This window comes from Budorcas taxicolor, chromosome 20 (assembly GCF_023091745.1).
Source record: "Budorcas taxicolor isolate Tak-1 chromosome 20, Takin1.1, whole genome shotgun sequence".
Taxonomy (NCBI): Eukaryota; Metazoa; Chordata; class Mammalia; order Artiodactyla; family Bovidae; genus Budorcas; species Budorcas taxicolor.
In genome coordinates this window covers 26,936,982-26,950,335 of record NC_068929.1, presented here as the reverse complement: position 1 = coordinate 26,950,335, position 13,354 = coordinate 26,936,982, and the positions used below count along the sequence as shown (strand labels likewise).

At 35.3% G+C, this 13,354-nt stretch overlaps 1 protein-coding gene across 1 annotated transcript in view; it reads left to right on the top strand.

The window, feature by feature from the left end:
• DDX4 (DEAD-box helicase 4) overlaps positions 1–13,354 on the top strand; it is a 68,749-nt gene that overhangs the window by 35,627 nt on the left and 19,768 nt on the right. Inside the window, exons 7-14 of the mRNA XM_052659169.1 lie at positions 1,471–1,572; positions 2,507–2,587; positions 3,859–3,906; positions 7,273–7,320; positions 7,424–7,471; positions 8,028–8,170; positions 8,794–8,946; positions 11,045–11,199. Coding sequence (XP_052515129.1) covers positions 1,471–1,572; positions 2,507–2,587; positions 3,859–3,906; positions 7,273–7,320; positions 7,424–7,471; positions 8,028–8,170; positions 8,794–8,946; positions 11,045–11,199 — 778 coding nt within the window. The remainder of the gene's footprint in view (positions 1–1,470; positions 1,573–2,506; positions 2,588–3,858; positions 3,907–7,272; positions 7,321–7,423; positions 7,472–8,027; positions 8,171–8,793; positions 8,947–11,044; positions 11,200–13,354) is intronic.

The following is a 13,354-nucleotide window of genomic DNA, read 5'->3' as shown; positions in this document are numbered from 1 at the left end:
TTGTGTTGACGTATGATGTCATACAGGAACAGGTAGGTGCATATGTCGTAAAGGTATACAGCTCAGTGATTTTTCAGTAACTGGAAACACCTGGGTTCTCTATTTTCCCAAGCACACAGATCAGGAGTAGAAATTACTAGATCCTCAAAAACCCCTTTCATGCTCATTTTTAGTCTTTAGCACTGCCCTTCCAGATAATCTCTGTTCCGACTTCTAGCAGCATAAATTTTTAAAAATTTTCTACTTAATATAAATGGAATCACATAGTATATTTTTGTGTCTAGCTTCCTCTTAATGTAATTGTGAGATTGTCTTATTGTTGGTTGCAATTGAAGATCATTATTGCTATATAGTGTTCTTTTGTTCTCCTGTTCTGCTAATGATGGGTACTTGGATTTTGTACAGTTTTGGACTATTCTGAAACTGCTGCTCTGAACATTCAAGTACATTTCTTTTGGTGACACTTGTTAGTTTTTGTCTTTTTGACTGTAGTCATTCTAATGGATATAAACTGGTATCTATCATTTTTATAATTGACATATAGTTGATATATAATATTTTGTAAATTACAAGTATCAAAACATAGTGATTCATACCTTTTAAAGGTTATACTCCATTTATAGTTATTGTGAAACATTGGCTGTATCCTCTGTATTGCACAACATAACCTGTATCATTGTGATTTTGATTTGCACTTCCTGATGACTGTGATGTTGAGCAGCTCTCCAAGTGTGTATTGGTCATTTGTATACACAAATCTTCCAGACAAAAAATCAGTAAGGCAACAGAGATCCTAAATGACATATTAGAACAGTTAGAATTAATTGACATTTTCAGGACATTCAGTTCCGTTCAGTCACTCAGGCTTTCTGCGACCCTGTGGACTGCAGCACACCAGGCTTCCCTGTCCATCACCAACACCCATAGCTTGTTCAAACTCATGTCCATTGAGTTGGTGATGCCATCCAGCCATCTCATCCTCTGTCGTTCCCTTCTCCTCCCACCTTCAATCTTTCCCAGCATCAGGGTCTTTTCCAGCGAGTCAGTTCTTCACATCAGGTGGCCAAAGTATTGGAGTTACAGCTTCAGCATCAGTCCCTCCAATGAATAGTCAGGAGTTATTTGCTTTAGGATTCACTGGTTTGATCTCCTTGCAGTCCAAGGGACTCTGAAGAGTTTTCTCCAACACCACAGTGTTTATAGGTGTCACTTTTTCTTTCTAGTCATTTTTAGGTTTTGTTCGCAAAGCAAATAGTGGTTTTTTTTTTTTTTAAAAAAACATAGCTTTTGTCTATTTACTGGTAAAGTTGAGCATTTATAGGTCAAATACAGCATTTCTCTTTATTAACTATCTGTTGATGGCTTAAAATATTAAAGTCATTGAATTATGCAAGTCTTAAATTAATTTGGCCACCATGTCCCCAAGATTGCTTTGTTGGTTTTTGTGTCGTTTGTGTTTTAATATTATAGGTTATCAAGACGGAAATGATTCAGAAGCTTCAGGATCGTCCAGAAGAGGTGGAAGAGGTAGTTTCCGAGGTTGCCGTGGAGGATTTGGTTTAGGAAGTCCAAGTTAGTAGTGGATTGCGAATATTGTGCTTCATTTATTAAAGAAATTATTAAAAATAACACCTATCACATATAAGATTGTTATGACTATATGGGAATAGTTTAGTATAGTGGCTGGTATATAATCACTTATGCTATGTAAAAATAGACACATGTAATTCCTTATAGATTAAATGAGAATATATGAATCTTTCTAACAGTTTGTGTGATGCAGTTCTTTAATATTACATGCCGTGAAGCATTTCAGAGCTTTGATAAAGATGGCTGACCTTACAAATAAGTGGCATTCTCATGACTCAGCCTCCCATTATACCTTCTTATACCAGTGTGGCTTTCTACCTAAATTTTTCCAGTCGTCTTTCCTTGGTGCTAAGATATTGTCTCCTGAAGTCACTTTTGGAATGCATGTCTCTCAACGGAGGAGAACAGAATAGTAAAAACATAAAAGATTTAATGATTTAATAGATGTGTAGCAGATTAGTGAATTGTCACTTTTTAAAAAGTGAAGAGATCCAGTGGGTTGCTGTTTAAGACCGATAAAGTTTGATTTGAGTGCAGTGGGTACCAAGTGATGAAATTCTGGAGAATAAGCAGTAAGATTATGTAATGTGAAATTTTGAGGGACAGTAACAGTGCTGTTTTTCAAAGGTAATTTAATTTGCCTATATCATATTTTGGTGTAGTATTAGCTCTGACTACTTTTATAAGATAATTTAAATAAAATTTTGAGAAAGTAATTTATAATTGAAGGAAATAATTTATGGAAAAATCCTTCTGTGTGATACTTCAAAAACGCTATGATTCCTGTTAAATTTAAATTATTTTATCTTGCATCTTTTTAACTTTCGGTACCATAAATTGATTTCTTTCTGTTTTACTGCATGATTTAAAAGTTTTAAAAAGTAACATAATCTAAATTTTTTATCTGGAAATCTAGATAGCAATTATGAACAAGATGAGGGGACCCAGCGCTCTGGTGGCATTTTTGGTTCTAGAAGATCAGCATTACGTGGTGCAGGTGAGAAATAGAATTTATTACTGAATATTAATCATTTACATATGCTTTTAGGTCTAGGATTATTGAACCTAATATATATTTTTAAGTATATTAGATTGGCTCATGATTGTCGCTGCTTTTTTAGATTTGTAGGGAAAAAGAACGTGGACAGTTTTCCCTCCCTCTTAAAATTCGTACTCTGAATTATTCCTTCTTCCTTATCTACCAGTTAATTATTATTAGATATAAATTATACTTTTAGTTAGAAGAAGGAAAATGAAGTTTCCTTTGCTTTCAAAGAAAGGATTCTGAGGGGATTTGAGGAGAAAGTGAAAAAAAACACATTCTGTTGATGAAAATGTTTAAAAGTAGTTAAATCAACTGTGGTATTAAAAAAAAAATGAGCTATCAAGCCTGAAAAGACATGGAGGAGCCTAAAATGCGTACTGTGTGCATGCTAAGTCACTTCAGTTGTGTCAGATTCTTTGCAGACCCATGGACTATAGCTCACCAGGCTCCTCTGTCCATGGGATTCTCTAGGCAGGAATACTATAGCGGGTTGCCGTGCCCTCCTCCAGGGGATCTTGCTGACCCAGGGATTGAACCTGCGTCTCCTGTGACTCCTGCATTGCAGGCAGATTCTTTACTGCTGAGCCACAGGGGAAGCTCTAAATATGTGCTACTGAGTGAAAGAAGCCAATCTGAAAAGCCCATATACTGTATGATTCCAGCTCTGTATGACATTCTGGAAAAGGCAAAACTATAAGAAGAGGGGTGAGAAAAAATGAGTGGTTGCTAGGGGTTCAAGGAAGAGATGAACAGACAAAGCATTGAGAATTTTTAGGGTAGTGAAGTTACTTTGTATGATACTATAATGATGGAGACATGCCTTGATACATTTTTGCAAACATAAAAAACACTGTACAGTACCATGAATGAGCTGTAATGTAAACCATGGACTTGGGTGATTATGTTGTGCCAGTATAGGTTTATCAACTGTAACAAAATACCTCTCTTGTGGGGAGTGTTGATTATGGGGAGGTCGGGCATATGCAGGTGTGAGGACTGGAAATATCTGGTAACCTGAAATTGCCCTAAAAAAATGAAGTGTTTAAACAAAATGTTCAAATGAGAAAAAGGTTTTAATTAAATATAGAATTAGGAGATGGGTGGGTTAAGGGTCTAGGAATCCTGAGAAATTACTCAGTATTTGAAAAGAAATAGCTATATGTTTTATGTGCTTGAAGAGGAGCTGTGTTTTCTCTAAATATTCTTAAAACAATGCCTTACAGATAATGGCGACACTTTCCAAAGCAGAAGTGGTAGTGGAAGTGGACGAGGTGAGTTCTTACTTGGTTTACCTGTAAGTGGTTAAAATGACTGTAATCCAAGTTTAATTTTTGAAGTTAAAGGTAACTGTTGCTGCTTTTATACACACTTCGAGGAGTATACATCTGCACGGCCAGTTTGGAGAAGTTGTTTACTTTTGTTGTTTAGTTGCTGTGTTTGTGTCTGACTCTTGCAACCCTGTGGACTATAGCCCACCAGGCTCGTCTGTCCATGGGATTTTCCAGGCAAGAATACTGGAGTGGGTTGCCATTTCCTTCTCCAGGGAAAGCCAGTTGTTTACTACTACTCTTTAATCCAACAATTCCATTATATACTATAGGTATATATGCTCAATACATGTAAAAGGATGTTCACTGAAGCTTCATTTATGATAAGTGAAAACTGAAAATCACCTAAAAGTCATCAATAAATAACTGCTTAATAAATAATATAACCATAAAATGGGAGTTACCATGCCAATGTTAAAGACTGAGATGTAATCTATGTTTACAGATTCTTATATTAAAATAATTTTTCTTACTATGAAAAGAAAACATGAATATTTAAATACAGCTCAGTAAATTTATAGCCATTATTTCCCAATCACCTTGATTCAATATATGAAACATTTTGGTATAGCTGATGGAGACTTGAGAAACACCTTGATCTCATTAGCAACATAATAACACTCTAACTCTAAAGTGTATCCTTTTCTCAGAGGATTTGTTTCATTTTCTTTCTGTTGAAAAATGTTTAACCTTTTGCAAAAAGTCTGTGAATGCACTCTGTTTTGGACTCCTGATCTCCTGTATACCGTCACCATCTAGAACATTTCAGAGAAAGTTCTATTACAAACACAAGCAACTGTTCATTTTTAAAATTGTTTTGACATTTACAGAAAAATCAACTGCCCTATGATCTTGGAGGAGCCAGGGTTTTCATATGCTTCTGTTTACTCCTTTCCTTTTAAATCAAAGAAAAATTCTGATTGTAAGACATTTTACATAGTCTTACTTTCACCATCCGTGATATATCTTTACTCTCCCTGCTACAATTCCAAAGCCTTAACAACTTCAACTTTCTCTAAGAACATCTCCCTCTGAACCAGAATTGTAACATAATGCTTCACATAATTTATTCTACACCTTTTAGATATGCTTAAATAATTCTCATTGTTTTAAAATGAGTGGTTTTATTTAAATAAGGACTTCCCTGGTGGCTCAGACGGTAAAGCATCTGTCTACTGTGCGGGAGACCTGGGTTCGATCCCTGGGTTGGGAAGTTCCCTGGAGAAGGAAAAGGCAACCCACTCCAGTTCTCTTGCCTAGAAAATCCCATGGACTGAGGAACCTGGTGTCCATGGGGTCGCAAAGAGTCGGACACGACTGAGCAACTGAACTATCACTATTTAAATAAATTGAATATTATATCAATTTAGGTAATTCATTTTTGAAAACTACTGTTTGCAGTTTTAGAGAATTTAGCATTTTACAGAATCTGAGACATAACCATACAGTTTTCAAACAAAAATTTGTGGTTGACTTTTGACTTATAAAATTGTTGCAATATTTAAGAGAACTGAAAGCTTGGAAAGGTTTTGCTTATAAGGTCAAGCATTTAAAGTGTTTAAAACGGAATGTATTTAATTTACAAATGCAGTTTAAAGGTTTAAAGAAATGCAGTTAACTAAGTATAATTGCTTGATGAAGATTTGTTTACTCAAGTGAAGTTGATTGTATATTCATTAGGTAATTTTTGACATTTTCTTGATATATAAATAAAATAATTGAAATTATTATAAAAAAATAAAATGATCTTTCTTATGAGATAATTAGCTTGGTGTAGGGGATAAAGAAAATTCAGTATAGATAATTTTATATTACTAAAAAAATCTCAGAGTTAAAAATGCTTAAATTTCATATAATAGTTAAAATATTTTCCAGACTGGTAAAACAATAAAGCTTGTTTAATATCTCTGAAAAATTCTGAGATCATTATTAGTCTGAGAGCATTCAGAGTGGCAACTCCCTTGAACCACTTTTCCCTGCTTCACTCCTTCAAATTCTTGGTTTCTTCATTATAGAAAAAGATTATTAACGGCTAAACCATATTTTATACAAATTCTTAGATCTTGTTTGAAAAGGGGTTTGAAGACCTGTGTACATACAGGACAAGAAAATTAGAGAGTGCACGTATAAAAATGCTATATAAGCACTCTTGCCTGGAAAATCCCATGGACAGAGGAGCCTGGTGGGCTGCAGTCCATGGGGTCATGAAGAGTAGGACACAACTGAGCGACTTCACTTTCACTTTTCACTTTCATGCACTGGAGAAGGAAATGGCAACCCACTCCAGTGTTCTTGCCTGGAGAATCCCAGGGACGGCGGAGCCTGGTGGGCTGCCATCTATGGGGTCGCACAGAGTCGGACACGACTGAAGTGACTTAGCAGCAGCAGCAGCAGCCTTCCAAATCTAATGCAGTCCTTATTCTTTTTGTGATAGTACCTGGAAGTGGCACAATCAATGACTCCTTGTCTAGAAACCAGAAAGGTAGTGTGTGGAAAAGAGTTAACATGATAGGCCTGACTGTTCTTCTTGGAAAGTCCTTCTTACAAGACCCTTCCCTGACTTCTGGGAACTTGGATTTTGGGAGGGATCTCAACACCCTTAACCAGTGTGAGTGGTCCACTGTACCTGAATAGTTTGTAAAACAATGTGGTTTATAATGAATACCCACTTTTCTTCTGGGAGTTGGGAAATTTGGTACATGCCAGGCAGAAGGTTCCTGCCTGCTTTATCAGCCCCTCCTGGATATTGAATCTCTAATTGATTACTCTGGTAAACATTTTCAGCATGTTGTCACAACTTGACCTGTATAACACCAGTGGGAGTGACTCTTGAAATCTTGCACTTGGTCTTCTCTGGGCTTTTCTCCATACCCTTTTTTCCTTTGCTCATGTTGCTCCATATCTTTTCTATGTAGTAAGTCACAGCCATAGTTACAACTGTATTCTGAGTCCTAGCAAATCATATAACCTATAGGTTATAGTGGGGACATCTCAACAGAGATGGTCTTTTAGTTCCTGTTAGAAAATATATTCCTTTGTTGAGGAATATAGGAATAGGAAAGAGACATAACAGCTTAAACAAGAAGATACTAATATATTGTAACATTGTCACCTGCATAAAGTAAGCATTTTAAATGCTAAGGGAACTTAAAATATTCAGGATTCTATTTATCTTAATTGTCTCAAGTATTATTTGTTTGAGGGGACCATCCATGTTTAGAACTTTTTCTCTTTGAAGACAAGCAACAAAAATAAAGATAGACACAGTCTTGTATATTGACTGACTGTCACTGTGTATTTCTTTAATAGGTGGTTACAAAGGTTTAAATGAAGAAGTAATTACAGGCTCTGGAAAGAGTAAGTTTTACTTTAGATAAGGTGTTTGACTTTTATAGTGAGTATTGTTTTACCCCTCAATTTTAAAAAACGTTTGTCTTTTTTTGGCTTGGTTCCTTTTAAGATTCTTGGAAGTCAGAAGCTGAAGGAGGAGAAAGTGGTGACACTCAAGGTATATTAATTTTTGTGTGATCCACAGAAATGTATATTACATTTTAATACAAATGCAGAATATTTAAAGAGATAACTTTAAAAGTTTGAAGTAAAAACTTTAATGGTAAACATTGGGAACTTTTTTGTAATTTTATTTATTTACTTTTGGCTGTGCTGGGTCTTCGTTGCTACAGAGGCTTTTCTCTAGTTGCGGAGAGTGAGGGCTCCCTAGTTGCGGTCTTCTCATTGTGGTGGCTTTTCTTGTTGCAGAGCATGGGCTCTAAGGTGCACAGGCTTCAGAAGTTGTGATACGTAGGCTCAGTAGTTGCAGCTCCTGGGCTCTAGAGCACAGGCTGCTCATGGGCTTAGTTGCTCTGTGGCATGTGAGGTTTTCCTGTGGCAGGGAGTGAACTTGTGTTTCCTGCATTTGGCAGGTGGATTCTTTTCCAGTGAGCCACCAGAGAAGCCCAGGAATTTGCATGTTGTTTTAAATTTGAGTTTGTTGGTTTTTGTCTTGTTTTCTCTCTTGTTTTTATTCTAGTCCTTATAATGTAAATTTTCTTTTAAATTCTAAGGACCAAAAGTGACTTACATACCACCTCCTCCACCTGAAGATGAGGACTCCATCTTTGCACATTATCAGACAGGCATTAACTTTGACAAATATGATACTATTCTTGTAGAAGTATCTGGACATGATCCACCACCAGCAATTCTGGTCAGTGCAATAATTGTTTCTGTAATGACTGTGAGGCAAACTTAGCTTTTTAAAAATTTGGCACATTTCTTTAAGTTGATATTAAAGAATACAAAAATTTCATCTTTAGAATTTAATGTCTTAGGTTGGAAATTTAGAATCATATCTAACATCTACATTAGAATTAATTGCTGTGTTGAAAGGGAGGGTACTATATTTCCTCCCCACCTCAAACTAGGATGGAAACTTGATTTAAATTTATTAAAAAGGATACTTTTCCTAAAGATTCAATATTTCTGCTTTCTACGTATGTGAGAAAGTGCATCTTAGGGGAGTGATTTTTCTAAGGAATGGGGGATCCCAGAGTCCCCTGTTGATAATGAACCATTTTTATTGATCAGAGTTATTTGTATCTCACAGGTTTTAAGGGGGCTGAACAAGTTTTTAGAGCCATTTTCTATATGGAATATTCCTTAATTCTATCAAGTAATCGCATACAGGTTCTAGATATTACTTTTGAATGGGGGCATATGCATATATAAAGTAGAATTAACAACTTGAAACTAATTCAAATGGAGTATGTTTATGGAATGACTAGTGTATGATACATGGAATTTAACCACTGCCCCCTGATTTTTTTTTAGACTTTGGAAGAAGCTAATCTTTGTCAGACACTGAATAACAACATTGCTAAAGCTGGTTATACTAAGCTTACTCCTGTGCAAAAATACAGTATTCCTATTATACAAGGAGGACGAGATTTGATGGCTTGTGCTCAGACAGGCTCTGGAAAGACTGTAAGTCACTTCCCTACATATATTTTGCCCAGTATTCAAACTATCACTTTTTGAACTTTGGTTCTTCCCAAGTAGATGATTTTAGTGAACTGTCATAAATACTCATGTTTTTGCCTCTGATTTCTGGTTTTATTGAAGTTTGTGTGCTTTTGAAGAAAGAATTTTTAACTATTTCTAGAGTAGTGTTTTGCAGTTCATAGATGTTTAATCTCTAAGTGTATTCAGCTCCTTCTGTGGGACATAATATTTAAAACAAAACAACTGAGAGTCAAAGCACCAAAGGTTATAAGACCTTTGATTATAAGAGCAAGGGAAAAAATAATTTATGTAATGTAAAGTTTTCCCTGTCACTTCATGGCAAATAGATGGGAAACAAAAAGTGGAAACAGTGACAGATTTTATTTTCTTGGGCTCCAAAATCACTGTGGATGGTGACTGTAGCCACGAAATTAAAAGATACTTCCTCCTTGGAAGAAAAGCTATGACAAATCTAGACAGCATATTAAAAGGCAGAAATTTACCACTTTGCTTACAAAGGTCCTTACAGTCAAAGGTAAGGTTTTTCCAATAGTCATGTATGGATGTGAGAGCCTTAAAGAAGGCTGAAAGTCAAAGAATTGATGCTTTCAAACTGTGGTGCTGGAGGAGGCTCTTGAGAGTGCTTTGGACAGCACGGAGATCAAAGCAATCAATCCTAAAAGAAATTTGCCCTGAATATACTGGAAGGACTGATGCTGAAGCGCCAATACTTCGGCTACCTGATGCAAAGAGCCACCTCATTGGAAAAGACCCTGATGCTGGGAAAGATTAAGGCAGGAGAAGAGGGTGACAGAGGATGAGATGGCTGGATGGCATCACCAACTCAATGGACATAAGTTTGAGCAAACTCTGGGAGATAGTTAAAGGAGCCTGGCGTACTGTAGTCCATGGGGTCAAAAAGAGTTGGACACGACTTAGTGACTAACAATAGCAGTGTGATAGCTGATACAGTTTTGGAGTCAAGAGAATGAGAAATAGCTATATGTACTGTTGTTGTCTATGTACAGTGCTAAGTCGCTTCTATCGTGTCTGACTCTGTGCGACCCCATAGACAGCAGCCCACCAGGCTTCTCCGTCCCTGGGATTCTCCAGGCAAGAACACTGGAGTGGGTTGCCATTTCCTTCTCCATTGCATGAAAGTAAAAAGTGAAAGTGAAGTCCCTCAGTCGTGTCCGACTCTTTTCGACCTCATGAACTGCAGCCCACTAGGCTCCTCTGTCCATGGGATTTTCCAGCCAAGAGTACTGGAGTGGGGTGCCATCGCCTTCTCCCTATGTACAGTACCTGGTCCTTAGTATGAAGTGACCTCTGGTTATGCTAATTCTAGAAGAACTCTGATGGGACCAAGCTGGTCTTAGGACTAAACTGTGAGATTTGTGAATTAAATAGGGTTCCATGAGATGAGCATTAAAGACTGTCATTTCCAGGATCATAGTCTTCCCTCATACTATATATTAGTCTTAGAAATCATCCATAGTAGAGTTGAAAGGAAAATTAAGTGAAAATAAGCTGTATAGTATAGCAGCTAATGTGTGACTTAAATGTGGTTTTGGTGGTAGATTTTAGTGTCTTATTTAATAAGAAAACTGTAGCACAAAGTTACTCTTGCCATATGTAACTTTTACAAGGATGATAAGTTTAGTAATCCAAATGAATGCTTTCCCAGTTTTTGCTCTGCTTTGTGGACCACTTGTCATGCATTCTGATTTTATTTCTACCTCAAAAGGAATCATTGAGAATAAATGCTACATTCCTCATTAACCTCTCAAAATAAGTTAATGTTTGTTTATTTAGAATCTTTGGTTGTGGTTTTTTTTTTAAAGCACAAAAGATAGTTTCATAAGATAGATTAACTTTATCAAACATTTTATATTTTATAATATGAGCATGATGACCAAAATGTTAGAAACTCATTGAAATAAAAATTTCCCTTTGTCATTTTAAATTTATCAAAAAGATGAAAGAAGAAGCTAAAGCATATGAAGACATGAGGAATAGGTTGCCATAGGGAAAAGGATGATGCCCTATAAATTTGTAAGTTATGCAATTTAACTTCTAGGCAGCTTTTCTCTTGCCAATTTTGGCTCATATGATGCGTGATGGAATAACTGCCAGTCGTTTTAAAGAACTTCAGGAACCAGAGTGTATTATTGTAGCACCAACTCGAGAGTTGATCAATCAAATCTATTTGGAAGCCAGAAAATTTTCTTTTGGGTAAGTACATCTGGAATGCCACTCACAAGTTTTTCTTTAGAGAATTATTGTATTTATTTTGGGAAAAACTCAGTACATGAATAAGAATGCAGTCATATAATTTAATTTGGAGTTACTTGACTGAAGTTGACTTTTTCATAATCTTGTTTATAGAATCTATTTTTTAAAATGCTTATTAAAAATTAGATAATGATAGAAGTAGAATGATAAGACAGTGTACATATTCATGTGTTTTCTGGTAGTTTTTAAGTATATGTTTAAAAATGAGTTTATGGTGTTCCTAATAATTTTCTATTATTTTCTATTCCTAATAATTTTCTATGTGTTAATGTTTCTTTAACACATAACTTCGTAAAATGGATAACTGCTTATTTAACAATCAGACCTAATTTTTAATGACTGTAAGATTGTCCATGTGTTTGTATTTTATTTCTCTATTTGGGGGATTTAAGTTGTTTCTAATTTGGGGCTACTATAAATAAAAGCAGTTCTTGCTTTAATGAACAGCTTGTTTATAAACTTTTTCTACTTTTAAGTATTTTATTAGAGTAGATTTTTATAGATTTAATGTTAAAGAATATGAAGTTATTTTAAAGCTTGCATTCTACCAGCAGTATTTGAAAATGTTAACTTCACTATACACTTTGCCACTATTTGGTATTATATTAGTTATCTGTTGCTGCTTACCTTAAAACCTAGTTGCTCAAAACAATACATATTATCTTACAGTTTCTGAGGGTTAGGAATTGAGGAACACTTTAGCTGGGTGTTTCTGGCTTGGCATCTCATGAGGTTACAGACAAGATGTCATTTAGAATTACAGTCATCTGGCTTTATTGGATCTCTCTGTAAGAATGGTTGTCTCTAGGAAATGACAGCTAGCTTCACTTAGATTGAAAGGTCAGTGAGAAAGAGCAAGGAGGAGGTTTCTGTGACTTTTGTAAGACAGTTGCAGTCACTTTTGCTATATTCTGTTCGTTACTAAGCAGGTCACTAAGTCTAGCTCATACTCAGGACTGGTTATATAATTTGTGAGAACTAGCCCAAAATGAAAATACAAGGTCCTTTGTTTAAAAATTATGATGAATTTTAAAGCAGCAAATAGAATATTAAACCAGGCTCAGGTCTTTTTGAAGCATAGGACTCTGTATGACTGCACAGGTTATATATCTGTGAAGCCAGCCTTGCACACATCTTTAGAGGAAGGGAGTTAGGATCTATATTTAGGAAGGAAGGCATATTGAAGATTTTGTGTATGTATTTTTAAATCACTACAACTATCTTCATGTTTTCATTTATTTGGTTATTGAGAGGTTGAACTACTTTTTGAATGCTTTGTACATTTTCTCTGTGAATTATTCATTTGCTGTCTACCCATTTATCTGTTGGTATATTAGTGTTTTTTTGTGCAATTCTTTAGAGCTTTCTATCTAGAAACCTTCACCTTTTATTTTGTATGAATCAGTTTATTTGAAATTAGAGGAGAAAAATTGAAAATGTTTTAATGTCAACCTTGACAGATCTTTTGTAAGAAGTAGATGTACATTGCTTATACCAGTGTTTATTTCTTACCCCCAGGTACTGTGTTGCTCTTCAAGCTTTTAAATCAAGTAAAAGATAAAAGATTAAAAAAAAAATAATGATATTTCAGATAATATGTATGCACAAAATGTGTATTAGTATGTGGATATTTGTTGGAACATTTTTGTGGCAAAAAACTGAGAAGTATCTAATTATCTTTAACCCTCCTCTTCAAAGTTTACACACTATTACCAGTTTTATGTGAAATAGTATAGAAAGAGCTGGTGCATATGTACACACTTTAATTCTCCTCTCAACAAATCTTAGCATACTAAGCTTGGTTGCCACCCTTTTTTAAAAAAAATGGTATATGTTGGAGCTAACACCATAGAACTGTACTCCTCTTTATAGATGCTCAGTTCTTTTGTAAGGAAGGCCTATAATTCTGTTTTTTATTGTTAGACAACTAGATAGTTTTCAGTCTTTTGATACTAAAAATCATGTTAGCAGTGAATATATTAACACAGTCGTCTTTACCCATTTGTGGGGACATATCTGAAGGGAAAATCCTATATGTGAATTTATTGAGAAAAATAAGTTTTAAAATTTTAATAGAGACTAAAATTGTGAAAGG